A 27517-nucleotide genomic window follows, 5' to 3' on the forward strand; every position below is an offset into this window, starting at 1 on the left:
TGTGAGAATTATTTATAGAGCGCGCTGAGTTCAACAAATGCCGAACCTAAAGACAAAAAAATGTGCTTCAGGTTATAACATCTAAAAAAAAAAAAAAGGATTTTAATTCAGTCAAAAATGTTTTTGATATCCTATAACTGTATCTGTATGTTTATACCAAAAAAAAGCCGATTTTAAGAGTCAGACCTTGTGGAAATAGCATAACAATTTGATTATTGTGATAATTTGATTTAAAAGTGTGTATTGTCTCTTGCACTGTATGCTGTTTTTAAACTTCTAACTCAAAAAAAAAAAAAAAAAAAAAAGATATTATTTAAATAAAAATACAAAATTGTCACAGAACTAACTAGGCCTATCTATTTTTTTTCTCTGGGCAATAACAGTGGAAACGTCCAGGTATGTGCCTTTGAAAGTGACTTTTAAATATAATTCCAGCCTCCCCTCCAAACGCGCGCGCGCACACACACACACACACACACACACACACACACAGCCTACACAAGGCTATAAACCTAACAACATGATTTAGGGGGGACATGTAAGAGAACACGTCTTAAACTATTAAATGTAAAAATTAGCATGCCGTTTTCAGTGATATTTCTGCCTTATCTGACCCTTAAACTGAAGGAATATTCATCCCTTCATAGGTAAGACAATGAATGTGCTTCATCTACAAACCCACATATAGAATTTTACATAAAGCCTATCAACCACCAAAGGCATACATTTTTTCTATAGTGCTTTACCGCTGGACTTCAATCATGAGTATCAATCAATCTCTTCCATTAAACTTTGACGCCACCTTGTGGGCGTTATATATAACGAACGACTAGAATAGGCCTTTTTGCGATGGAATAGTTAAAGGAATAGTTGCGCCCCAAAATACTTCAATTATTTAGGCTACTCACCCTCATGGTTTTCGAAATCCAGATTGTTATTTTTCTGTGGAACAAAAAAGAAGATATTTGTAAAATCTTCAAGTGCCAAAAGAGGGGGAAACACATTAAAAGCATCATAAAAAATAACCTAGTTTATATCTCTCACCGTGTAGCCTAGCTACTCCACCTAGTTTATACCACTCACGTCCAAGTCTTATAAAGATATGATGTAGCTTTGTGTGAGGAAAAAATGCCTGAAGCTATTCAGTGAAAATCTTCCTTTCTGCGTTAAACGCTAAAATAATAAGCTTATGCTTCATTCCACATATTCAAACTGACGCCGCGCAGTGTTTGGGTAGACAAACGCAACAATTTCGGCGACAAACCTGAACATGGCCGAATGAAATGGCATGAAGGTGAGGAAATAATGTAAATAAAATTCCATTTTGAATGAACTATTCCCATAAGGTTCATATATTCTGTAAATAAATTGATATATTAGCATTTTTTGACATGTGTAAGAAACATAGTTTGGCCAGCAGAGTTGCTTTGTGTAGGGTCTCTGGTTATTTCGGGTTCAACAGCTGCTGAAAGAGCGCCATTCCTCATTTGATCCCTCTACTGTAATGTACACTAAGAGAGTTTGTAGCGGCATTTAGTGATAGATTCTGCTTCCGTGTTTAAGCCTATTGCTTATGGTAGAATTAAACTCTTATTTCCTCCCGGTCAAGGACACATAGCCTACTAAGCGATGTCCCAAAACCTGGTCAGCTGCTTACCTACATAGACAGCGCTCGAAAGTTCGTTCTTGCATTCGTCGCTAGGTGTCAGTGTTGTAAAGTATTATACACTCACACCAAGTTGCAATGTTGTGATGCAAATAATACATCAATCAATAAATAAGGAACCAAATCTAAACTGTAATTTAAGTTGCAAAGATTTTTGAGGGGATTTAATATACTCAAACATCTGACAATTTATTTAGGCTGAACATCAAACATTCTGACACCAGCAGAATGTCATGACTTCACATCGACATGTTCTATATTTTACAATAAGCATCTAATCAAAAAACTTGCAGTTTTGATAGTTCATGGTCATTAAATTCCCATGTTAAACACTGTTGTGATTTTAATAACACTTTATCTAGATTCATTAGCCTATATTTGGGCTGTATGTTTTAACAAACACTCATATGACGGTCTATTAATGTATGTTTTTTCCTTTCTTTTTTTTTCAAATTACCACCACTGAAAAAAAATACACAGAATACTCAGTTCAGACATGGTTCAGCAATGGTGCAGTGTCATTAACATGAAAATAAATAAATATTGTATACATAAATCATCATTATAAAGTTATTTCTATACTAACAATATTTTAATTGCACACTCAGCCCAGGCAGGTTTACGTTTGAGTGTTAAAATGAAAAAAGTCAGATTCTTTGATCACATTTCTTTCCCTGTTCTGTGAGACCTGAATGTCTTTTGCTGTCTGAACATCTGAATCAGGAGTGACAGAGGAATTTCTCTGTTGTGCTTCTTCCAAAATCCTTAAATCACTGGATTTAATGGAAGATTGAGTCTCAGTCCATGTCGAATCCGCGGCATCTTTTCCTTCAAGCTCCTCAGAAACCTCCAGCGAAGATCTGTCTATTTCCAACATATCTCCATCCTCGGGCATGTAATTCGGTTGTGTGGATCTTTCATGTGTCACATCCATAACCCAGTCAGGCAGATTTGAGATGGTTTTACTGCTGTTATCTAGCAAACCTTTTGAATCCCATCCAGCAGCACTGGTGTAGTAATCCAAACTGTTACTAGTGCCACCAGTACTAGTAAAAGGCAGACCTTTGACCCCTGCCGTGGTGTAAGAGAGCAGAGCTGCTGCGTTAACATCAGTTTCGTATGATGGAGAGGCTGAGGAAGACACAAACCAGCGCTGTCCGGAGGCCGTGCTGCTCTCTTGGGATTGGTTCGTTAGGCTGTTAGTAAGCGTGATTGGTCGGTCAGTAGTGACAGAGTCAGGGTTAAGAGTTGTAAAACAGGATTTTGTGTAACTGTTGACAAACTGCTCCTGGAATAAGGTGCTTGTCATTGCGTACCGTGAGCCAGGCAGCAACTGAGAGTGTGGAGAGTCGCCAGGTGTGGAGGTCAGTCGGTCAGCGTCGCAGCCACTGTAACTTATGAAGACATGGAGAAACAAACAGGAGGAAATTAGGTAATAGGCCTACTATCCAACTTTTTCCTATGCCCCATGATGTTTGCACAAATTATGGAAGTAACTTCCATTAAACTTAAATAATCAGCGAAAGGTTGGCTCTGTGAAAGTAATAATTAGCATTTTCAAAAACTGGGTACAATGAGATGACATTATTCTACTCAACCTATCAATCATCGAACATTAAAAGGAAATTTGTAAGAAAAAGTGTAAAAGTTCACCCAAATACCAGGTTTGTTGGGTTCCAAATATCTTCCTTTGAGTTCAGCAGATTAAAGAAATTCAAACAGGTTTGGAACAACTTGAGGGTGAATAAATGAAGACAGAATTTTCATTTTTGGGTGAACTATCCCTTTAACAAATTACTACCCCCAAATCTCGTTTTTTTTTTTTCCCGCAGCAATATTACAGACGTGTTAAATATCACTGTAAGTGTCTATTATGTACCATCAGTGTTGGGGAAAGTTACTTTTAAAAGTAATGCATTACAATATTGCGTTACTCCCTAAAAAAGTAACTAATTGCGTAAGTTAGTTACTTTTTATGGAAAGTAATGCATTACATTACTTTTGCGTTACTTTTTCTCACCTGGGCTTGGCTTACTTGTTTGTTTTTTAATAACAACAAAAAAGTTCTATTTTTGGCAAATGTAAAGGCCCTTTCACACCAAAAGTGAAATGAATAAGCCTCAGGCTGCAACTTCATGCCTGTACAGTAGAGGGCGCAGCTAAAACAAACCTTTCAGCTGTGCTGCCATTCTGGATTGAAGAAGAAATTTCAACACTCTTACTTCAGCAATAATGCAGGTTTGTGCAATATTCTGAGATTGCATTTCACTGTTTTTATTCATTTTGAGAAATACTGACTCTGTTTTTGTGCACCATCTTTTTCACAGCGCACACAACACCTCTGCACTTATGATTTCACTCAACATGGGGCAGGGTTGCCAGGTTTTCACAACAAAACCTGCCCAATTGCCCAATCGCATTCCAGGGGGTAAAATCCACGTTTTTGGCAGGGTTCCCCAGGTAAAATTCGCATTCCAGGGGCTTCAACCCGCGGACATGAAAAACAACCCGCGGCAACAGTGTTAAAGTATCCCAATTTCGCGGGAAAACCACGGGCTTGGCAACACTGACATGGGGACAGGACAGCTGTCAGTCAATACATGGGAAAACAATGTAACTTGAGTTACTTATTTGAAAAAGTAACTCAGATATTTTGTTGTAAATTTAAAAGTAATGTGTTACATTACTAGTTACTTGAAAAAAGTAATCTGATTACGTAACTCAAGTTACTTGTAATGCGTTACCCCCAACACTGTATATAATAAAAAAATTTACTGGAACATTGAGTGATAAAATTTCAAAGTGATTTTCGTCATTTTGACAGCCAATAAATATTCTATTTACCTGCTTTAGAAACATTCCAGTAAACACTGCTAACAGGCATTAGAAGTTAAAAGGGGAGACAATTACATTTTATAGCATCCATGTGAAAACAAACCTAGAAAGAGACGTGAGGATTTGAGGAGAAAAATGAGAGATTCTTAGTGCATTCCAGTGAATTATTCATCAGGGGATATATCATAAATCGGGAGAGCAGAACACAAATGTTCTCTTTTTTCATACTGTTACAGCTGGATACAAAGGGAAAAAAAGAGAGAAAATAATCAGGAGGAAAACAATGCAGTGACTGAAAAGAGCTCTTGCCATAGATATTCTTGTTATACCATGTTAAAATACCAAGAGCTACATTATTCTCCTGACGTCAAATAGAACATGAAGAACATTTTACAGCTCATTCAGTCAAACTGAGGGATACAGATTATTTGTAACGCAACGTTATGATTTGAAATGGTTTGAAATGGTTTGAGTGGAACTTCCCCAAACGGGAAATTCCTCCCATAATCTAAAATGCAGTAGGAAAAAGGTGAATAAGAATGTCCATGTTACTATTAGCAGCATTGCTTCTGTAATTATTTAAATTTGGAATACGTGTAACATGGACATTGTAATATACAGTGCTAACAGAAATAAATGTTTTAAAAATGTAAAAATATAATTATATATAATATATAAAAATTATTTAAATTACTTTTTTTTTTTAATTTCCGCAGTCAAGTCAAAATTAAAATTCAGATCAGAAAACCTGCAAGAGAATCAATTATGAATGCATTAATTTGCATGAAAATGGACTTACGAATCATAATTTTCCCGAAATCCTTTAGCAAATGGATTGTGATCAATTTTTAGTTGAGTTATCTGAGGAAATAAAGAAACATATTAATTAATTCAGTTCATATTCATTTCTTGCTTGCTTTTTTTTTTTTTTTTTTGTAGCGTAAATGAATGCAGCGAAAGATTAGTTCTTACATCTGTGTTCTGGTAAGCTGTGACAGCTATAAATTGCGTCTCGGGAAAGGTAAATGTCTGTACTCGATCAGGATCACTTGCATCTTCATCTCCACTCTTGTTTATTTCAATCACATGCACTCTCGGCTGATACTTTTGAAGAGACTGTAGGACGATCATCTTGAAGGACAAAGAAAAAATATATATTAAAAAAAATCCCATTCCACCTACCATAAAAAACTTGTGCCCATAAAAATAAAGAATACATATATATAATTCCTTGCTTGCTTGTTACTGCACTATTTAGGACAGGTAACCATACACCATATATAACCTCATGTCCATGCTATTACACAGCTACAAACAAGGAAGTAAAGGTGGATGTAAGATATGGTTTATGACATTTTAGCTCATAATAGTGTGATAATTTATTATTTCTAAAAAGAGTCCCACATTATTTATATTATCATGTTGAGATAAATTTGGGACAGACCCTCACAAATGTCATTATGAAACAACTTTTTTTTTTTTTTCATGTGCCAAATGAAATCAGTTGGATGTTAACACTTGTGCTGCAGATGAAAACATATTCTGAATGACAAAGACCTTGATACAGTTATTGTCGATTATTGACTCACCCAACTAACTAAAATACTTATAGGCCTACTGATTCTTTTCAAGAAGAGAAAGTTAAATAAGAAATCACCTGAGTGGAGTTATTGGCAGCTCCTTTGTTGTTTGTCAGCTTCAGTTTTCCGAAAGAGATCTCCTGACGCATCCAGTGCGCGCCGGTGTTTGGAGAGTCCGGGTGCGTGTATACTCGGTTTCCTTCACAACAACAACAACAACAAAACATTTAATTCATCTGTTAGGGCCTACTTTTGAACGGAAGTAACTAACATTATTATTACATTAATATTTATTTATTAATATCTGACTTTTTTCCAGAGTATTTATCATTTGGTCCATGAGGATGAGGATATCATTTTTGTTTGCTATTCTTAAACCATGTGACTCTTTTTATCAAATCTGCTCGGAGCAAGGATTCATGATAAACTCCTCTCCAGACGGTTGATTATTGAGTTTACCCGTAACATGGAGTTTACCAGTGACGTTAGTGTCCGCTTTGCCACAAGGAACCCACTTTCCGCCCTGGAACCTCCAGTGGTTTGGATCCGCCAGAATCACATCCACAACAATATTATAATGGCACGTCGGGTCAAGACCAGAAACACTAAAACTAAGAAACGGAAACATCCGGCTGCAGGAAAAACCGAAACAACAAATTACTTTTCAAAAGCAAAATGTAAACAAATTTAAAAAAAAAAACTGAAAAAGTAAAATCAATTTATAATAAATTATTACCAGCCTATTATTCAAAAATATTCTTTTGATGATTTAAAAAAAAATACTAATATCGATACATTTAAAAGATAAATAAAAAGTAAGACTTACCGTCCCTGTTTAGTAATGATCATTTCTGTTTGGTGTCTGTGGAATTTGAACCACAGCCCCCGGTTACACAGGTGAACCTGCGCTTTACCGGGCACCGAGGGGAAAGGATAGACGGCGGCGTTTGTGTAAGTTTGTCCGTACGGCTGTGAGTACGCGTAGCTCAACCCATTGTACGGCCCGTTGCTGATGACCGGGTGAGGTGTCATGTAGTGACTGTAGAGTGCCGGGAGCGCGGGCACTACATGCTGACCTGAATATGAGAACATTGCTGAAGACGAGGCGAAATCTGTCCGCGCTTGACTTGATTCAGGTAAATTGCACTTGTCCGCGCTTTCACTGTCATCCCGTGCGGCGGAGACGTAGTCCAGAGCGTTTGATGGGTTTCTTATCCCTGTGGAGAGTCTTTTCAAAGGTGGCTCGTTCTCCAAAGTGTTCCCCGCGGCGGCGATGTGCGTAAAATCATTGTCCACACGCACCGGTTTGTTGGCCAGTGCGGACGGTGAGGGGAGTTGTTGCAGGTGCATAACTCTCTGAGAAAGTTCTTGGAGTTCAACCTGGGTTCAGAACTTCAGACCTCAGACATACTGCTTTGAATGGATATTCATGCCCTCTGCCGCATGTGCCAGGCTGTTAGAGCGTGTTCACACCGAGCTTAATATAGGAAAATGACGTCGCTCCGCATTTGATAACAGCAGAATGGGCTGGCATTTGCATTTAGATTGGCATTTAGCCCATTTAAAGGATTATTTCACTTTCAAATTAAAATTACCCCAAGCTTTACTCACCCTCAAGCCATAGGTGTATATGACTTTCTTCTTTCTGATGAACACAATCGGAGAAATATTAATAAATAGGCCTATTCTAAGCTTTATAATGGCAGTAAGCGTTACCAAACGAGTATGAGCTGAAGAAAGTGTCTCCATCCACATCCATCCATCATAAACATATTCCACACGGCTCCGGGTGTTAATAAAGGCCTTCTGAAGCGGAACGATGCGTTTGTGTAAAAAAAAAAAAAAAAAAAAAAAAAAACATATCCATAGCCTACAACAAGTTATGAAGTAAAATATCTAGCTTCCGCCAGACTGCCTTCCGTATTCAAGTTACGAAGAAAGTGTAAACTGGCGTCGCGTCAGTTACACTTTTTCCGTAAGTTGAATAGGGAAGGCGTAGGACGTAGCATAAGCTTTTTGAACTGCGGTAGTTTTACACTTTCTTCGTAAGTAGAATACGGAAAGCGGTCAAGTAGTCTTTTTTTTTTTTTTTTTTTGTAATTAGCTTGCTGCCGCCAGCAGCACATAATTTACATTAAACAGCTGTAGGCCTACAGCTTTTCAGTAAGCCTATTTACACTAAATCACAGTATTTAGCGGTCAAAATATAGGTCTAAACATTGCATAATAGGCATAGCCACTACTTTCATAACTATCACATGGACCACTTTCAGAACAGATAATTGGCACATCCTTGATTCAGTAGGAAATTAGATGCAGGACTTCCATATTAAAGTCATCATGAAATTAAAACTGAAAATAAATTATTTATCCGTGCACCTTCATAAACTTTATTCAAAATATTTTTTTTTATTGCAGAGACACCTCTTCTCCTCTCTGATGACGTACTGACCCAAGGGCAGGACATCCTGTCACTCAAATGACATCCAATCAATTCCAGATGAGCAAAATCAAGTCCCGCCCTACATTTGTTCTTGTTCAGAATGTAGTTTCACTCAGATATAAGTCACAATAAGGAAGAAAAGCCTATCGCAACTTCCTTTTCATGCCGATTTTAATTTTAATGTACAGTGAGCATGAAAACTTTGAAGTTTCTGAAGTTTTTTAGCCTTTAGTATGAATATGTTAGCATTAAGGTTATGAATAAGCTGGTGAGTTCCAAAACAATGACAAAATTCGCATTTAGAAGATATAAGCATTCAAAAGTTAGTCTCTCACTTCCGCTAAAATGGATCACGGATTTTCATGATATCACCACAGACTTCAGCTTCTCATCAGATCTTCTGTCTAATCAAATGTTCTCTAGAATCTAAAGCACCCCATCCCCTACATTATACATAGACGCTGAAGCTGCAGCTGAAATCGGTCACTTGTTCACACATTTACTGTTTTCTACATGGTGAATGGCACATAGTGCACTATATAGGGGATAGGGAACGATTAAGACAGTGTAAATATGCTTTCCATTGAGGCGAATGAAGTCTGGTTTCACATTAGAGTCACATGAACCACCACAGCGTGCACACAGTCTGCTCCGGTCCAGAGACACGATAGCACAGAGCAGATCATATTCTCGAGTCGGCGCAGACCACAAAACGTATCAGACCCATTTGAATTCTGCACAGAATGCTATATTTTAAAGTGATATGGAGGAGATTAGGAGGAGAAACGGTTAGAGATTAGAAGGAAACTGAGGTTTTACCAAGCTCAACAGCTCTGGCTGAGCTGTGATATAAACAAAACGCTATTAGCTATTTTAAAAAAAGGGGGAGGAGCTGTTCGCTATGTCCCGCCCTGTCTTCCTGTTTCAGTTGAAATGAAGCCAACACATTGAATGCTGCGCATTCCAAGGCACTTCAGTGGGCCTTTAATATCTCAGACAATGTTATTTGATCTATAGGGCAAGAATTAGAGATGGGTTTGAAAAGAGGTGACTTTTATATTCCTAAAATCAAGTGAAACCGTTTAGACAGGAACAACCATGTTTACTGAGCACACTAATAAATATTTCATACTGATGCTCACTTAAGCATCGTCCTGAAGTGCTGTCATCTTAAATAAGGTGTTTCATTGTTCTTCCCTGAAAATCTTCCTCAGAGATTTCATTCCTCAGGAACTTCAAGGGGAAATGCAAGGACAACTGATTTACACTGAAACTACATCCCTTTGCAGTAATAATTCAAGATCTACATAATGAATCCATAATGAATCTTAAAGGAGTCCTTGATTATGATTTCACTTTTTTAACTTTAGTTAGTGTGTAATGTTGCTGTTTGAGCATAAACAACATCTGCAAAGTTACGACACTCAAAGTTCAAAGCAAAGGGAGATATTTAAGGACTACAACAAACGGCTGGTAGGGACTACAAAGAGCTTCTTCCTGGGTTGGTGACATCACTAACCCTAAAACTTACATAAACCCCGCCCCCGAGAACACGCAACAAAGGGGGTGAGGCCATGTTATTGCAAAACAGTACTTAACACAAATGCAATAGCATGTCATAAAAGCAAGATATCAAGTTATAACCATAATTAAACTAAACTATACCTGTTCTAACTGCATGCAGCATATATTCTCTGGCTCTGTAGGATCTTACAACAGTTCCCACATGAGCGATTTATAGATTATCATGACAGAATATGCTAATCAATGACTTTAAGATAGTTAACTCCACATCAGCTACATAAATTCATCAACTAACCATTCAGAAATGTCCTGTTGCATTCTAAGTCACTAAGTCTCTCCATCATTCTCCGACATAAAAGGCTGAACAGTTTCTAACATTTTAAGTGAGTCTGCGTGAGGTAATCGGCGCTGCTAACATGAGCTCTTGAAACTCCGCCCTCTTCTTGAGAGCAGCAGCTCATTTGCATTTAAAAGGGACACATCAAAACGGAGCGTTTTTGCTCACCCTCAAAAAGTGACAAATTTAACGTGCTATAAAAAATGATCTGTGGGGTATTTTGAGCTAAAACTTCACATACACACTCTGGGGACATCAGAGACTTATTTTACATCTTGTAAAAGTGCCATTATATATATATTATATCCTTTAAAGAATTTTTTGAACAATTGTTTTCTATATGTGCAACATTTCCTCGCTGTCCATGAATGAAAGAAAATGGCGTTACTGGAATTTTGTGTTTATTTCTTAAAAAGACAAAACAGTTGTAGAATATGAACATTTATGCACAGACAGAGATGGAGAGGGAAATCACTGGAACACAACTGTGTCCAACATTGCTGCGAGGCACTGCACAATATTGGATGTCATAAGAACATCCACATGCTCTTCCAAATGCCGTTTGGGATCCTACAGAGAGAGAGAGAATAGCAGACATGTGATCCACGAAGTCCTGTAAACTTCTGAGACTACAAAAAGATGTCAAACACACTGGCGAGTATTTGCCAAATCACCTATGGTTTTTACAGTAATTAATAGGGCTGGGCATTGACACAAATTTCACAATTCGATTAGATTCACAAGCTTGCAATTCAATATCAATAAACTGGGGACTATCAGGTACAGTACATGGCAAATTATCTTGAGCAAAAAAAAAAAAAAAATTCTCTTTAAATACTTAAAAGGTACACACACACATAAGATAATCAGGCCGATTTTGGGCCCAATTCTCCCCTTCCAATCCTAGGTCAAGTCCCGATTATCTTGATGGTTCTACAGATTATCTTATCAGATTTTTCTGTGGTGAGAGGTGTGTTAAGTGTGATTAAAAGAACTGCTTGGAAGAACGTCAGGGGCGCACCGTTCTCAAATCATAACAAAACTGGTAAATCTGTGATTTTTTTTTTTTCGTCATCTTTGTGGTCTTTTAATGCTGTACAGGAACTGTAACTATACAGGGAACCCCAATTGGTACATCACTATAATATTAAAGGTTAAAATTAACTGATTTGTAGGCGACTTACATTTAAATTAATTGAGAGCACGTGTGCTCCGCACTGCCGTTTCGCTTGAACTGAGGCACTACAGCGATCTGTCACGCCACATTAAAGAGTGCCAAAATGTTATTGTTTGAATTTCGTAAAAAGATTGACAGAATTTAAAAGCTAAGACTTTGTTTCTTATCAGAAGTAACAAAGCTTACTGTGATTAATTGAAAGGGAGGCACGCTACAAAGCTTTGTTCATTCATCAACTAAAAATGGCATAGACTGAAAGATCGATTCTGGGAATTTAAGAATCGATATTGGCCTTTCAAAATGAGAATTGATTAAAATCGAGAAATCGTTTTTTTTTTTTTTTTACATTTTTAACCCAGCCCTAGTAAATATAGTGACAAACCACCAACAATATAAAGAAAGAAACAAAAAAAAACTAATAACCTGTTTTCCAACATTCTTAATGGCAAGCTGCTCAGGAGTCATCTTGTCTTCTTCCTCTACAGCCTGAAGGGACAAAAAAAAAAAAAAAAAAGTAAATCAAACATACTTCACAAAAACATCTGCTATAGGCTAGAATGAAAAGCTCCATTTTAGCTCACCATTTAACATTTCAGACTTGAGAGTAAGACACCCATGTCCCAGTGCATTTTCTCACCTTATTGTAGTTCTTGGCCAGTTCGAGCATCTCCTTGACGATGGTCTCGTTCAGTTTGCAGTGTTCACTGTAATCCTGCAGGGTCAGACCCTCCATCCAGCTTTTCTTATGGAGGTTCAGTAACATCTGAACACATAAACATACACTATGACTGTCTGTTTTAACAAATGAAGAACAAAAAGCATGTTAAAACATCTACAAGTTCAAACCTTCTGTTCCAATTCATTTTTCCTGTAGTTGATGGTAATGGAGTAATAATGTCTGTTGAGCCCATGAATCAATGCCTGCACAAGAGAAACGACTTATAATAAAATATATATTTTTTTATAACACTTATTTTTCTTTGGGTTAGAGGTAGAGACACATATATAAAAAAAAGTTACCTGAATAGAGGGCTTGTTGAGGTGTCCCAGGTTAGAAGTGGTTTGACGTGGCTCATGACCCAGCACCATCATATTGGCATTTATTAGCCTGAAAGCATCAATCACAACCTGGTGGAAGAAAATTAATAGTGGTGTTCACAATCCTGCACAAATCAGTAGTTTATATGTAAAAAAATGTATATTTTTAGTTTTAATGCATTATGGGAGCTACAAAATAACCTCACTCTGGTTTTAGAGAGTAAGAGGACACCAGTAAATAAAATCTGATCTAATCCAAAGGACAGAAAGAGACACATTTACAGTAAGAGCGCAGGCTTTGCAACAATAGCTAATGCTTTGTGCTGTCACATCTCATATGCGATGATAGTGCACCTGAGCTCACACACAGGTCAAGCCTGCCCACATGAACACTACGTAGAGCAGAGCAGAGCAACTGTCACACACAGAACATCACAACCATGTACACACATATACACATAATGGAGGAGAGGTGACAGACAATTCATGGTGGTGACTATATAAACCTCTTTTTCACCATCACGACGATTCTTCTGGCAAAAACGTCATTCTTTTTTCCACTGTTGTTCTAAAAATTCAGGATTAGACTGTATGATACATTGGTGGCATAAGAATTGGTGACAGCTTGATACTGTAAAAGTGTGACATGGAGGATGACTTCATTAAGTAGAAGGGTAAAAGTTCCCAGACTCGCTACAGACATTTATTGACAATAGTTTGTGAGTAATATACTGATTTATGAGTTTTAATGAGTTGGAATAAGGTATCTTGTTGATGGAAAAGGCATGAAAAAAATACTACTACTGAACTATATTAGAAAACCATAATCTTGTTGTTACAAGCGTAGGTTGTATCATACCAAACCATTATTGTATCATACCAAACCATGCTTAAAAGGCACAACATTTTTCACCGCTAGAGGTTACTAGACGAGCGCGACACACGGATTGAGAGCAGTGGAGCTTTTATTATGCCACAGTCACCGTTTCCGCTTCTTCCGGTCAAGCGTATATGGGGTAACACAGTGCTGTTTTATCATATTAGATACATTTGTGTGTTGAAAGTTGTTATAGTGCTACTCTGTGCGTTCTCTCGGCGGCTACTACTACTTAAATCTCGGCAAGATTTAAACAATAAGACTTACTGTGTTGAGCTATATAACAATGATTAGTTTTCTGTCGATTAATGTATCCATCCAAACAGTTGCTCAACTGTCTAATAAAACACATAATATATCAAAGCGTCTTTGGTGTTTCCATGGTTTCTACAAAATAAAACCGGAAATCGAGGGTAACACAGGTATGATGTCATTGATGGGCGACGCACGGACACGGTCCAAGTCCTGGTTAAAATTGCTTATTTTTCTGGATTTAAACATTCTTGGATACATTTGGGATAATGTAAGTACACAGGTCAACAAAGTATAAAACATTGTGGTCCAAAAATCTTACATATTGTGCCTTTAAGTAGAGACGCAATGCTATTAAGAGTTTACAAAGGTATACAAAGGAAAAAAAGTGGACGAGTGAAATAAAAAATAAAAATAAAAAAAAAAGAGATGAGAGAAAAAAAAAAAAGAAAACAGTGAGGAATTATACTGAAAGTAGAGAAAAAAAAAATCTCCTTTTGGTTTAGATAAGTGATGTTTTTATATTCTGGATGTGTAAATATATATTCCAATTTACATTTATATATTCAGAAATATAACTTTATATTCAGGATTTATAAATATTATCAGTATGACTCTTCATATACATATAAAACTAATATATTAAAATTCACTTTATTAATAACACTTTTTTTTTTAAATCTGAAAAAAAAAAGAAAAAAAATGCTTGAAAATGTTTAGTAAGTAAAGAAATTGAATGCTTGAATGTCCTAAACAGTTTTTCATATTTTTAACAAAATATAGAATCGTATAATGAAATGTTATGATGAATTACATTGTATTAATTATGTTATCAATGCCTATTTCCAAAATTAAAGGGAATCTGGAGATTTTTTACAGCATAAAAGGACCAGCAACATAAGACCATACAATTATAAAATGATAATAATAGTAATAATAAAGACTAAATAATAAAGTTGTATTAAAGTTTTTAGAACTATAAAAACTGACTCATTATATCATACCTTGTTGCAGTTTAACAATTTTTAATTAGGCTTTTTAATTAGGTCTCAGATACAAAAAACACCTACTGATGCTACTGATTTTAAGTAGTATGTTATGAAGAACATAAAAGGCAATTAAAAAAAAAAAAAAAAAAAAAAAAGTAAACTTAATAAATAAACTAACATAAAATATATAAAAAATAAATAAACTTTAACATAAATAAAGCCTTGGACCAAATCACACTGATGGGATCTTGGATAGAGTTTTTGTCCTGGACAAAAGAGTGTTAAGTAGGAGAGGAAGCAGATTGTGTGGAAGCGTACACAAAGTAACGCCTCCTGAACCCTGGGGACTCGTTAGATCCTGACTGAACGGACTGGTGTAAAATCCTGCAGTGCCCCACATCTGTGCTGAGGGGAACGTTCCCTGTGCCGGGACGTGCGCCGGTGTGAGTGTGTGATGCTCGGAGGGTGAATTATCATCAGGCACAGGAGAAAGACAGACAGACCATGTAGTGCTGACACCATGAAGAACTCACAAACCCTTTTTAAACCACTTGTACTGTGTTCACAGACACGTGATGATACTCTGGAGGTGTGGAGCATGAATATTTTAAAACAGAAAACAAACAAGTGCGAAACGAAACCTTTCAGACCAAATACTAAAGCTAAAGTTAAAGTTCAGCTAAATGTTTAATTCCTGTCCTCCCTCCACCACTCAAATATATCAAGTAAAAATAAATTATATTATCGGTCAATTTGACTCTCTTTGCACATAAATAATAAATTATTGTAATAGATGTATAACAATAATATAAGCATCATAAATTATGTACAATATCGTTATGAGAGAAATCTTTTATGCTCACCAAGGCTGCATTTATTTCATTAAAATACAGAAAAAATACAATATATTATATATATTTGTATATATAAAAATATATATATATATATAATTATTAGTAATATATAAACTAGATATATTGAAACATTATTACAATTCAATATACTTAAGTGTAATTTATTCCTGTGATGTCAAAGCTGAATTTTCAGCATCATTACTCCAGTCTTTAGAGTCACATGATTCTTCTGAAATCACTCTAATATGCTGATTTGCTGCTCAAGAAACATTTATTATGATTATGATTATTATTATTATTATTAAGTTGTGTTAATATTTTTTTGTGAAAACCATGATACAATTTTTGTCATAATTCTTTGAAGAATAGAATGGTAGAACAGAATTTATTTGAAATAGAAATCTTTTGTAACATTTAATATATTTCTATATGCATGTTATTGTTGGTCAGCCTTAAAAAAAATATTTTACATCCACAAACTGAACTATATCTGCATTGCATGTTATTTTCTGTCTCTTTTTCATCATTTATTAATGCCCCCTTCCTCTTCTTATAATACCATCTCCTCTTCCTGTCCCCATCCCCCTACACAGGACTGATGGGAGAGATGGAGTCCTCACACTATCTCACATGGTTCAGAGTGCTAATAGAGCTCACAGTGGCAAGCAGACGAGAAAAATCACAGACATCCAGGCACTCTCACACTCTGACAGGAAGTGTGAGCGCACGTTCACATACACAGAAGAAAAGAAAGAAGAATCTCTGCCAAATGTGTGTGTGAAGCGGTAACATCTGTAAGTGTGTGTTTAAAGGAATAGGAGACCCAAAAATGAAAACACTTCTAGATAATGACCAATTCTTTGAAAACAAGCATTGCGTATGTTTAAAGGCCGCTACCTTTCCCTTGACGCTCTGGATGGGATCGACCACCACGGCAACAGCGCGTTCCGACAGCGCCTCAAAACTCTGTTGTGTATTAATGTCCACACCCGACAACCAGCAGCCAAAACCAGGGTGACTGTGGTACCAGCCCACCACCATCTCAGGCCTGCACAGAGATCGCAAACCCTCATTATCTGACATACAGTTTTATATCAGAACAGGTTTTCATCTTCACTCAGATTCTCTCACCTTCCCGTCTGCTTTAACATATCCAACATCTTGGCTTGAAAAACAGGGTCCACGGCCTCAACGCTCACACCCTGTCAACACAACAACCAATCAGAATCACTCTAGAATCACAGGCAAACACTGTGGAGTGTAAAACACACTAAACCTTGCTGTCAAATACAATGATTCAAATGTGACATCTTTAGAAATACAATAGTAATCGGAGTATCTGCAGGGTCTTTAAAAACAAACTTAAGGCTCTTTAAAGGATTAGTCCACTTTCAAATGAAAATTTCCTGATACTTTACTCACCCCCATGTCATCCAAGATGTCCATGTCCTTCTTTCTTAGTCGAAAAGAAATTAAGGTTTTTGATGAAAACATTCCAGGATTATTCTCCTTATAGTGGATTTCAATTGGCCCCAAACGGTTGAAGGTCAAAATTACAGTTTCAGCGCAGCTTCAAAGGGCTTTAAACGATACCAGACGAGGAATAAGGGTCTTATCTAGCGAAACGATCAGTCATTTTCTAAAAATTTTTTTAAATGTATATGCTTTATAAACACAAATGATCGCCTTGCAAGTGCTTCCGCCAGACCGCACTTCCCTATTCTTCAAAAAGCTTACGCTGTATGTCCTACGCCTTTTGAAGTCCGCTATAAGGAGAAAAATCCTGGAATGTTTTCATCAAAAACCTTAATGTCTTTTTGACTGAAGAAAGAAGGACATTGACATCTTGGATGACGTGGGGGTGAGTAAATTATCAAGAAATTTTAATTTGAAAGTGGACTAATCCTTTAAGGCATGCACAAATAAAATTAATACCATATTGGAAGGATATAGCAAAATCTATGGTAACATCCAAACCATAAAATGACCATAAAAATTACAATTTTATTTATATATTCCTATTTGTTTTGATTTTTAGAATGTACATTAGGCTGAATGAAAATATAACTCTCTGACAGTAGGTGGCATTAATGGAACAGCAGAAATATAACAGTTACCCTGATGCTTTTTTAGAAATACAAGTTTGCAGGTATGAGATAAAGACTATAAGGTACACACTGTCATAATTCGTAAAGAGTAGATCTAAAGAAATCACTTGGCATAAATATGTGGTGCTTATTAATTGCGAACTGCTCTGAAACCATAAGCCTGTAGAACATGCAGCAGTGTTGCGTTTTTACTTTGAAACTTGCAGTGCTCACAATTAAATCATAGCCTTTCGAAGTTTAATAATCACATTATCGTGATTTCTGTTTTTCTGTCCAGAAATTTAAGACCGCTGGAAATGAAAATTAAGACTTTCTTATACCCTTTAAGATATTTAATTGGCCTTAAATTTGAAACTGAATTTAAAACTTTTTAAGGACCTGCAGTGACCCTGATAGAGTATACCAGGATATCAAGTTGTTGGGAAAATTTTCACTCACCGTTCCTGACTGCGGCATGGCAAACACATCAATCACACGTACAGTGTAATCATCCACAAACTCTCCTAGCATCAGACCCATGACTTCCATTGGCACACCAGCACGGCCATGTTTCAGCATCTAAACACACAAACAAACAGATGGAATGAAAGCGGAAAAATAACAATGGTGGTTCTTCTCTTAAATGGGTTATGACTTGAGAACTCAAAATTGCCTTTATCTTTTGACACATAAGAGGTCTTTGTACCATTAAAACATCCTGCAAGTTTCATAGCTTAAAGGGTTAGTTCACCCAAAAATGAAATTTCTGTCATTAATTATTCACCCTCATGTCGTTTCAAACCCGTAAGACCTTCGTTCATCTTCAGAACACAAATTAAGAAAGTTTTGATGAAATCCAAGAGGTATCTGACTTATCCATAGACAGCAATATAATCACCACTTTCAAGGTCCAGAAAGGTAGTAAAGACATTGTTAAAATAATCACCGTGACTGCAGTGATTCAACCTTAATTTTATGAAGCGACGAGAATACTTTTTGTGCGCAAAAACAAAACAAAAATAACGACTTTATTTAACAATATCTTCTCTTCTGTGTCATTCTCATATGTTGTTTACGTCCAGCGCTTCTGTGTTCTACGTCAGAACGCAGACTCATTATTGGCCGGCTTCTGCGTCAGCATCACACGCATGCGTCGTGCTGCTCACGTGAACAGAGTCGGCCAATACTGATCCAGCGTTCGGACATAAACACGGAAGCCTGAACTGGGTAAGGATAATGACAGGGAAGAGAAGATAATGTTGAATAAAGTCGTTATTTTTGTTGCGTTTTTGCGCACAAAAAGTATTCTCGTCACTTCATAATAGTAAGGTTGAACCACTGCAGTCACGTCGAATGTTTTAACGATGTCTTTACTACCTCTCTGGAGCTTGAAAGTGTTGATTATATTGCTGTCTATGGACGAGTCATTTAGCTCTTGGATTTCATCAAAAACATCTTAATTTGTGTTCTGAAGATGAACAAAGGTCTTACGGGTGTGGAACAACATGAAGGTGAGTAATTAATGACATTTTGGGTGAACTAGCCCTTTAAAACATATTCCTCATTATAAACGAAGTATTTACTTAATCAAGCTTCAAAAATATAATTTTTAGATAGTGGGACCTGTTACGTCACATGGGCAAATACATTTGCATATGACTTCCTCCTCAATGAACAGTTTTACATCAGCCAATCATAACAGTGGCCATTTACTGAGCCGCCCCCTAAAAATGGATCATTTCAGACAGAGGGTCAGAATGAAGGTTGAAAATAATCATTTTTTCCGCATACATATTTGTTTTTTTGGGCAAAAACTTTATTAACATTTTAAGTCAACCTCAAGGAACATATTAAACTAATAAAAATAAAAATCCATGTCATGACCCCTTTAATGCTTCTGCTCCCAAATATAGAAAATCAAATTGGTATTGACCAATCACAGCATTAAAATTATGTTAGTGGCCTCAAATAGGTCTAACCATACACCCCTAATAGCAACATACAATGTATTTTCCATGATGACAGAACCGAAACCAGGAGAAATTAACCAGTACAGTTACACTATGTTTCACACAGGTATGAAAGAGTATGTGTATGAGAGAGGAACTGTGTGTATCCTGACCTTCAGCAGGGCGAGGGAGGAGATGTACACCTGTTCAGCTGTGTCCACAGCGGGGGCATCTGTGGGAGGACCCTGCAAAAAACACACACAGTTACACTTCAGTCCAAGGGAGTCAAATCTCTTTAGCAAGACACTGCTCATATATGTTGCAAGCCGATTTGACATTTAACCATCCCCAGGAAGCTAGTTTTTTTAAAATCAACAATTCAATTTCCACAAGAAAAAAAAAAGTTGATTGAATTCTTGATATCAGATATTACATACTTACAAAATATGAATTTTTGCTAACAAAAAATTTTATTAAACTACTAAAAACTTAATTCTGAATTTTCACTAGTTAAATATTCCAATGACCTGCCATTCAAATACAATTACAGATATTTTTTACTTGTAAAAATCCCATTGCTGATATCAAGAATTAACATTTAAACTAGTGAAAATTGAATTGTTGACATCAAAAACTCATTTACTATGAATGATTAAAAGTCAAATAGGCTTGCCATAAATATCAGCCCTCGGTGAAACATGTGTTTAATGCTAGTAAACGGATCATCCGATCTGCACTGGATCTATTTACATCTAGTACTAACATCCGCCTCAGACAGATTTTTTTAAAACTATTTTGCACTATCTTTGGTATGTGTGACATCAACATGCAGTAAAACAAATTAATGCAAGTAATCACAAAATCAGAGACCCTAACCTTGACACATTTGAGGTGGATGTTAATACCAGGTGTCAACAGAGTCATTAATTAGTCAGCTTATTAACAATGTTCTTCAAAACTTCTACGAATACTGTGAGAAGAATGTGACTAGTGGATCTTAAAGACTGAGAAATGTGATGGTAATAAATGTAAAATCTGTAAACAAATGTAACAAGTGTATTAAAATTGATAATGGCAATAAAAAGATGCACTGATTTTATTTTTATTGGGGAGTGTTTTTGGTGAAATATGATATATAACAAAGCTGTTTTTGTGATTCCAGAAATTCCAAGAACTGCATGTTCTTCAATAAGAACAATATTATTTAGCCTTTTTGATGATCCATCTATCAGCTTGGGAAACATAGTTTAGAGGTTAAATGACCCTTGTGTAATTGTCAGGTACACATTTATGTACCTCAATTATCATAAAATACACACACAGACCAAATGGATATATGTGAACACCAATCAGAGCAAACTAGGACTGAGAAAAGTCAATATGGAACTGCACAAATCCAATCAACACTGTCCAAAATCCAATCAGTCCTTCATGAAATATTACATTTTAAACATTAAGCATGTGCAGCTGTAAACGGAAATAAGAGTATGAAACCAGCACGATTGAAAAGAAAGGAATCATGGGTGTTTTTCCCCCCTCTCTCGCTCTCTTCCGTGCTGGAGCGGGGTGTGAATCAGAGGGAGGCAGCCTGTTACTGGAAGTGTTAATTGGCAGAGAGAGCTGAGAGACGTCTCTCTACCCATCACGCACAGGCCTTGAGAAAAACCACATGAGGACACTCTCAGAATACCGACACCCTCCTCAATAACACCACCCAAAAAAAGCATCCTATTTTTGCACCTGCTTACCACCTGACACATCTATGCTCACGTGAAGTTCCTTGGAAATCTCAAGCACAGAAATTTTAACTAATAGAAAGGGTTTGCAGTAATACAGATGTAATTATGTACAAATCAAATACTTTTAACTTTGCTGGAACCAAAAAAAAAAAAAAAAAAAATCTTAAAACAGTCTAAGCTGGTGTGATAGCCATAGCTGATCTCCCACCCTGGTTATAAAGGGTTTTAGCCAGGCACGTTTCATCTGGTAACCAGCTTAAAACAGGTTAGACCTGGTTAAACAAGCTTAGGTTGGTTTTCAGATTGTTGTTTTTCAGCATGAGATAGTGTTTAATTATATACACTACCGTTCAAAAGCTTGGGGTCGGTACGATTTTTTAATGTTTTTACCAAGGCTGCATTTATTTGATGAAAAATACAGTTAAAACAGTAATATTGTGAAATACTACAATTCAAAATAACTGTTTTAAAATATTTAAAAAAAAAAGATTTTAAATCGTAATTTTTAATTACAATTAACAATTTTAAATTATTTTAAATTGTAATTTATTCCTGTGATGACAAAACTGAATTTTCAGCAGCCATTAATCCAGTCTTCAGTGTCACATGATCCTTCAGAAATCATTCTAATACGCTGATTTGCTGCTCAAGAAACATTTCTATCAATGCTAAAAAAAATTTTTTTAAAACTGGTTGCTGGTTTATATTTTTGTGGAAACTGTTATACCATGAAAGTTTAATGAATAAAAAGTTCAAAAGAACAGCCTTTATTTGAAATAGAAATGTATAAATTATAAATAAATTTACTGTCACTTTTCAACTTCAATTTAATGCAACCTTGCTGTATAAAAAAATTACTTATTTTTTAAAAAAAAATAATGCTATCACTTTACAATAAGGTTTCATTAGTTAACTACATTAGATAACATGAAATAACAATGAAAAATGCTTGTAAATCATTTATTCGTTATAATGTTAATTTTAACATTTACTAATACGTTTTAAAAATCAAAAGCTGTATCTCTTTATATTTAATGGACCTGAGCCAACATGAGCTAACATGAACTAACAATGAACAGCTGGATTTTTATTACGTTAACAACGGTTATTAAATACTGTAACAAATGTATTGCTCATTGTTAGTTCATGCTAGTTAACGCATTAACTAACATTAAAGGTGCAATATGTAAGATTCTTGCAGTAAAATATCCAAAAACCAATTGTTACTAATTGTTTTATATAGCTCAACACAAGTCTTATCTAATTTTCTTGATTTTTTTTGCGAGTACCATGCTTTACCATGCCTCAGAGAAAAACACTATTTTGTCAAATAGCTAACATAGTATAATCAGATGCAGCTTTATTTTTAGTAACAGTAATACAGAATTGTCTCCATCATACAATACGTTTTAAAATTAGTTGCATGCCATTTATCAACAGAAGCCATCCAGTATTTAATATGATATTCTAAAAACGATCTTACTGCAGTGTGTCTCAAACAAGTGTCTCACAGCAGCCCACGAGCGAACTCACAGAGTAACGTTATAACATCATTTTCAACACACTCAAATGTATCTAATATGATAAACAGCGCTGCGTTACCTCATACTCATGACCGGAAAAGCGGAAGCGGCGCCGGCGACTGTGGCATAATAAAAGTTCCGCTGCTCGTGAGGCGTGTGTTGCGCAATCGCTCCAGCGGCCTCGTTCAGCTCCCACAACACTCGGTCCTGCTCTGCTTCATACTACAGTAACATTAATAATCTCATCCATGAACATGATTTCTTCACGAGTCCTATCCCGATTGTTTCCACCGGCCGTTGAGGTGAAGACCACATGTCCCAAGATTCCGCGCTCAAACCTGCCGTCATCAAGCTACGCCTTTGTTTTGAATATGCCTCTAGCGGACAGAATTTTTACATATTGCACCTTTAACTAATAGGACCTTAGTGTAAAGTGTTACCAAAATAATCTTACTGAGTCTGACCCTAAACTTTTGAATGGTAGTGTTATTATTTTTAGAGTATCTTCTATTGATAGATAATTGGGCAGGACATATCAAAGAGTTTGTTTTTAATGAAATTTAACCAGATTTATTCTTAAAATAAGACTTTTAATTTTAGATTTAACAGTTTCTTAACAGTTTTTGTAAGACCAATCAGCTTAATGAAAACATTTTAAAGGACATTTAAACGATACATGACAGTCAGAGCAAGTGCATTATGGAGATAGTCAGCGACTATTTCCCACCAGTATCTCACTGTGCGAGTGATAGAAGTTGTAGTAAACATCAGTGTTGATGTGCTGTGTGATGCAATCTTCAGCATTCAGCTGTCACTCACAGTAGATGCCATTCAAAACATCATGTTTATCAATTATATCTTAATATCAAATATTATTACCTGGCTGAGTCCCGGCATCCCCCCTCCAAGCCTCAAAAGCCGGTCCATTCCTTAGATCTAGACACATATAAAAGATGTCTTTAGTTTACAAGCTTGTCAGTTTTTTTCATATTAAAGGCTCTGGACACGTTATGAATGAGTCATGAATATTCACAAAGTATGTATAGTAGGTATACAAAAACACCTACATATCACAATTAACTGTTTTTAAACTGCAACTAATAAACCATTACAAGGTGTCAACCCCTAATATTAATATTAAAGTGCCTTTATTTTTGCTATACACATGTCAGACAGGATTTTAATTCACAGCCAGACCTCAATTGCTAACATGCTAAGCTATTTAGCATTGTGCTATTTACACAGACACATGAAACTTATGAGCACATAAACAACGGGAAAACGACAAAGTGTAGACATATAATAGAGAGAAAAATAAGAAAATAACTTTGATTTTTTTTTTATTTATAACTTAATTTAACCTATAAACAACTGTATGAAAGGCTAATGATGCTACAGAGGCTAAATCACTCAACAATATACTAAGCGTTTATAATCACATAAACAGCCTCCCGCAGACTACAATATTCCATAAACAACTATTTTATGATAGTAAATGTATATTATCTTTTACCTGTGCAAAGAGAGTGAGATAATGTCAGAATGCCAGCTGAGTTTCAGCCCGACTACAATGAATCAGCCAGAATTACCACCGTGAAACGTACCACAACAGGGTTATACAGGGCAGGGATATCAGATTTTCAAAATAAAAGTCTCTTAAACGTTTAAATAATTATCAGTATTTAGAGCTACATCACACAAAATATAACATAATATCATACAGTTCATCAGTTTTTTGTATTAAATACGCCGAAGTATTTAGTTTTAGTGCTTCATATACTTTATCAGCATTTACTAGTTACCAATGGACGTTTCTATTCTATTCTATTCTATTCTATTCTGCTCTATTCTATTCTAATTGCCAAAATGCCTCACTTCACAAACGAGGAGGATAATAAGCCAGTGTTTATTCTTGTTCATTGTTTTTACACTAACATATTTTTCCCTTACATTTCCTCTTCTCCCTCCAGGCAATTTCGACACCCAGCAGGAGATTCAGTCTCCTGCTGCCCTGCACTCAAAATTCTGCCTCCATCATCCCATCAGTGTGAGGTTCTCATGACCTCAGATGATCAATGCAGAGAAAACATCTGATAATTGTGTGACAACAGAGAAGCATCTGTTCATGATGGACCTCCCTCTAATTTGCACCTTTATATTGGATCGTATACAACGAAGCTTAAAGATGTTTTTGTTGTTTCACTTGGACAGTGGCTACTGTGCTGTATGTTATAGAGCATATTGGAAATGTGGGAATTTTTGTTAAGCTTTTATTTTATTTTTGTTTATTTTTTATTGTTTATTTTGAAACTGGAAATGCACAAAACATTTTGCAACAAAATTTAATTAAAAATAAATTTATATTTAGTTAGCTACATAATTTAAATTAGAAATATACAATTCATGCTTTTGCTCCATATGTCTATTATACTCTCCCTTAGAAAATTAATTCGTGACATTAACATTATTTTCACCTTTGTCTAACTCAAGTCTCAACTGTGACCCACGGGACCCAGTTTCTTGACACAACAGCGCCATTCAGCTCGTGTTTTACACTTCTCTCGATGTACAGCTCTGCTGTGATGTAATGAGAGTTAATAACCACTAGATGGAAGACTTGAGCTGTGATCCTTTACCTCCTGATGTAGGGACCTCCATCCACACTGTTTCGTCAACACAGGGCGCCCATAAAGGCTCAATTTACTTCGTTTATGTATTGTCACATTAAAACTTCGAAATCATATTACTTTTGCTACTTTTTAAATGCCTTTCATGTGTACATTATTATTATTTTATCCTTGTCCTACTTTGCCACCTTTAATGTTTAAAATATTTTAAAAAACCTAACGATAACACAGTTTCAAAAACAGTTTCAATATTTATGGTGTGTTAATGATTTATATACTTTTTTACACAAATTATGACTAAGTCTCTCAGTTGTTGCATCATTTCCGCCACAAGCAAACAAAAATCTGTCAGTAAAGAGGTTGAGATGAATTATTTTATATTTTTATATTTTATACTAAAATATAAAAAAAATTGAACATAAATATCACTTGTGAACAAAGTATTTTTGTTTACCATTTCCAATCAAGCTGTAATTATAATTACCTTATATAATACTTAAGGATCATAAAGTTCATATGATCATAAGTTAAGAATGCACTAAGAATTACAAATAAAGTTTGAAATAAATAGAACATTTTTAGAGACTGCAGAGGCAATAGGTGGAACTTGACGTCCAGTTCCCCCTCTCTGGTGGAGCTAGAAGGTCCAATCACAACCTAACCCAGTGGCAAGGCCAAAAATTTTAAAGTGAGTGGACCTTGGTGAAATAGGGTGGACCTCAATGCTAACACTCAAATTACATTTTACAATAGGCCTATAGGCTAAAATAATTTGACAATTAAAGGGTTAGTTCACCCAAAAATGAAAATAATGTCATTTATTACTCACCCTCATGCCGTTCCACACCCGTAAGACCTTCGCTCATCTTCGAAACACAAATTAAGATATTTTTGTTGAAATCTGATGGCTCAATGAGGCCTGCATAGCCAGCAATGACATTTCCTCTCTCAAGATCCATTAATGTACTAAAAACATATTTAAATCAGTTCATGTGAGTACAGTGGTTCAATATTAATATTATAAAGCGACGAGAATATTTTTGGTGCGCCAAAAAAACAAAATAACGACTTATATAGTGATGGCCGATTTCAAAACACTGCTTCATGAAGCTTCGGAGCGTTATGAATCAGCGTGTCGAATCAGCGGTTCGGAGCGCCAAAGTCACGTGATTTCAGCAGTTTGGCGGTTTGACACGTGATCCGAATCATGATTCGACATGCTGATTCATAACGCTTCCTGAAGCAGTGCTTTGAATTCGGCCATTACTATATAAGTCATTATTTTGTTTTTTTGGTGCACCAAAAATATTCTCGTCGCTTTATAATATTAATATTGAACCACTGTACTCACATGAACTGATTTAAATATGTTTTTAGTACATTAATGGATCTTGAGAGAGGAAATGTCATTGGAGGCTATGGAGGCCTCACTGAGCCATCGGATTTCAACAAAAATATCTTAATTTGTGTTCTGAAGATGAATGAAGGTCTTACGGGTGTGGAACGGCATGAGGGTGAGTAATTAATGACAGAATTTTCATTTTTAGGTGAACTAACCCTTTAAGACTAGTTTAATTTGCCTTATTGTCAGCCAACTGTTTATTGAAAATAACAAAATCCATTAATTAATAAAATAACCAATGTAATAATAACAGAATAAGAACAATAAATAAAGGTAATAATATACGGAGCGTCAAAGGTTTCTATTTACAGTGTTTTTGCAGTGTTGAGCAATGTAGCCAATCACAGACATGTCTGATGATTTCTTGAACGCAATGGCCAGTCAGAGGCATTTAGGTTAGAATCCGCTCAAAGCCAGAGTTCTGCATGCTTGTAAATCCTCGCTTTATAACAAAACATTGTAGACATTATGTAAATAAGAGATTTATTGTGCAGTGTAGACAGATTCATTGATTATAAAAGAACTTTGTGAGACCTTGTCATCCCAATAAACTAAGAGGAGTGACAGCTGTTTAGTGATAAAGCGAGCGCTCTTTGCACGCTTTCTAGGCAATATATA

General features: G+C 35.9%; 2 protein-coding genes across 3 annotated transcripts; both read right to left on the reverse strand.

The window, feature by feature from the left end:
• Positions 1-1836: 1836 nt before the first annotated feature.
• tbr1a (T-box brain transcription factor 1a) lies at positions 1837-10649 on the reverse strand. 2 transcript variants are annotated; one of them, XM_051912112.1, is made up of 6 exons: positions 6908-10649; positions 6559-6713; positions 6159-6280; positions 5474-5632; positions 5301-5362; positions 1837-3060 (listed from the first exon to the last, which is right to left on the reverse strand). In XM_051912112.1, exons 1-6 carry the CDS (start codon positions 7429-7431, stop codon positions 2286-2288), a joined length of 1797 nt encoding a protein of 598 aa, XP_051768072.1. In that variant the 5' UTR covers positions 7432-10649; the 3' UTR covers positions 1837-2285. The 2 variants fall into 2 exon arrangements, with proteins under 2 accessions (XP_051768072.1, XP_051768071.1); XM_051912111.1 differs by having other exon boundaries at positions 6541-6713.
• A 120-nt stretch (positions 10650-10769) lies between these two features.
• psmd14 (proteasome 26S subunit, non-ATPase 14) lies at positions 10770-24505 on the reverse strand. The gene is made up of 11 exons (XM_051912116.1): positions 24384-24505; positions 23750-23806; positions 19782-19853; positions 18119-18238; positions 16704-16774; positions 16470-16620; positions 12583-12690; positions 12409-12483; positions 12200-12325; positions 11986-12048; positions 10770-10955 (listed from the first exon to the last, which is right to left on the reverse strand). Exons 2-11 carry the CDS (start codon positions 23795-23797, stop codon positions 10857-10859), a joined length of 933 nt encoding a protein of 310 aa, XP_051768076.1. The 5' UTR covers positions 23798-23806; positions 24384-24505; the 3' UTR covers positions 10770-10856.
• Between the last annotated feature and the right edge of the window lie 3012 nt (positions 24506-27517).

The sequence above is a fragment of the Ctenopharyngodon idella genome, chromosome 11 (assembly GCF_019924925.1).
Source record: "Ctenopharyngodon idella isolate HZGC_01 chromosome 11, HZGC01, whole genome shotgun sequence".
Taxonomy (NCBI): domain Eukaryota; kingdom Metazoa; phylum Chordata; class Actinopteri; order Cypriniformes; family Xenocyprididae; genus Ctenopharyngodon; species Ctenopharyngodon idella.

What these genes read in the sequence shown, in the direction of transcription:
- tbr1a (XM_051912111.1), bottom strand. Translation starts at nt 7,431, where the DNA reads ATGCACCTGCAACAACTCCCCTCACCGTCCGCACTGGCCAACAAACCG. An exon ending in CAGCTTACCAGAACACAGAT is followed by an intron (nt 5,363 to 5,473) that starts GTAAGAACTAAT and finishes TTATTTCCTCAG; the next exon opens with ATAACTCAACTAAAAATTGA. An exon ending in TTTCGGGAAAATTATGATTC is followed by an intron (nt 3,061 to 5,300) that starts GTAAGTCCATTT and finishes TGTCTTCATAAG; the next exon opens with TTACAGTGGCTGCGACGCTG.
- psmd14 (XM_051912116.1), bottom strand. Translation starts at nt 23,797, where the DNA reads ATGGACCGGCTTTTGAGGCTTGGAGGGGGGATGCCGGGACTCAGCCAG. An exon ending in GGATGCCGGGACTCAGCCAG is followed by an intron (nt 19,854 to 23,749) that starts GTAATAATATTT and finishes TGTTTTTTGCAG; the next exon opens with GGTCCTCCCACAGATGCCCC. An exon ending in ATGTTAAAGCAGACGGGAAG is followed by an intron (nt 16,621 to 16,703) that starts GTGAGAGAATCT and finishes ATCTCTGTGCAG; the next exon opens with GCCTGAGATGGTGGTGGGCT.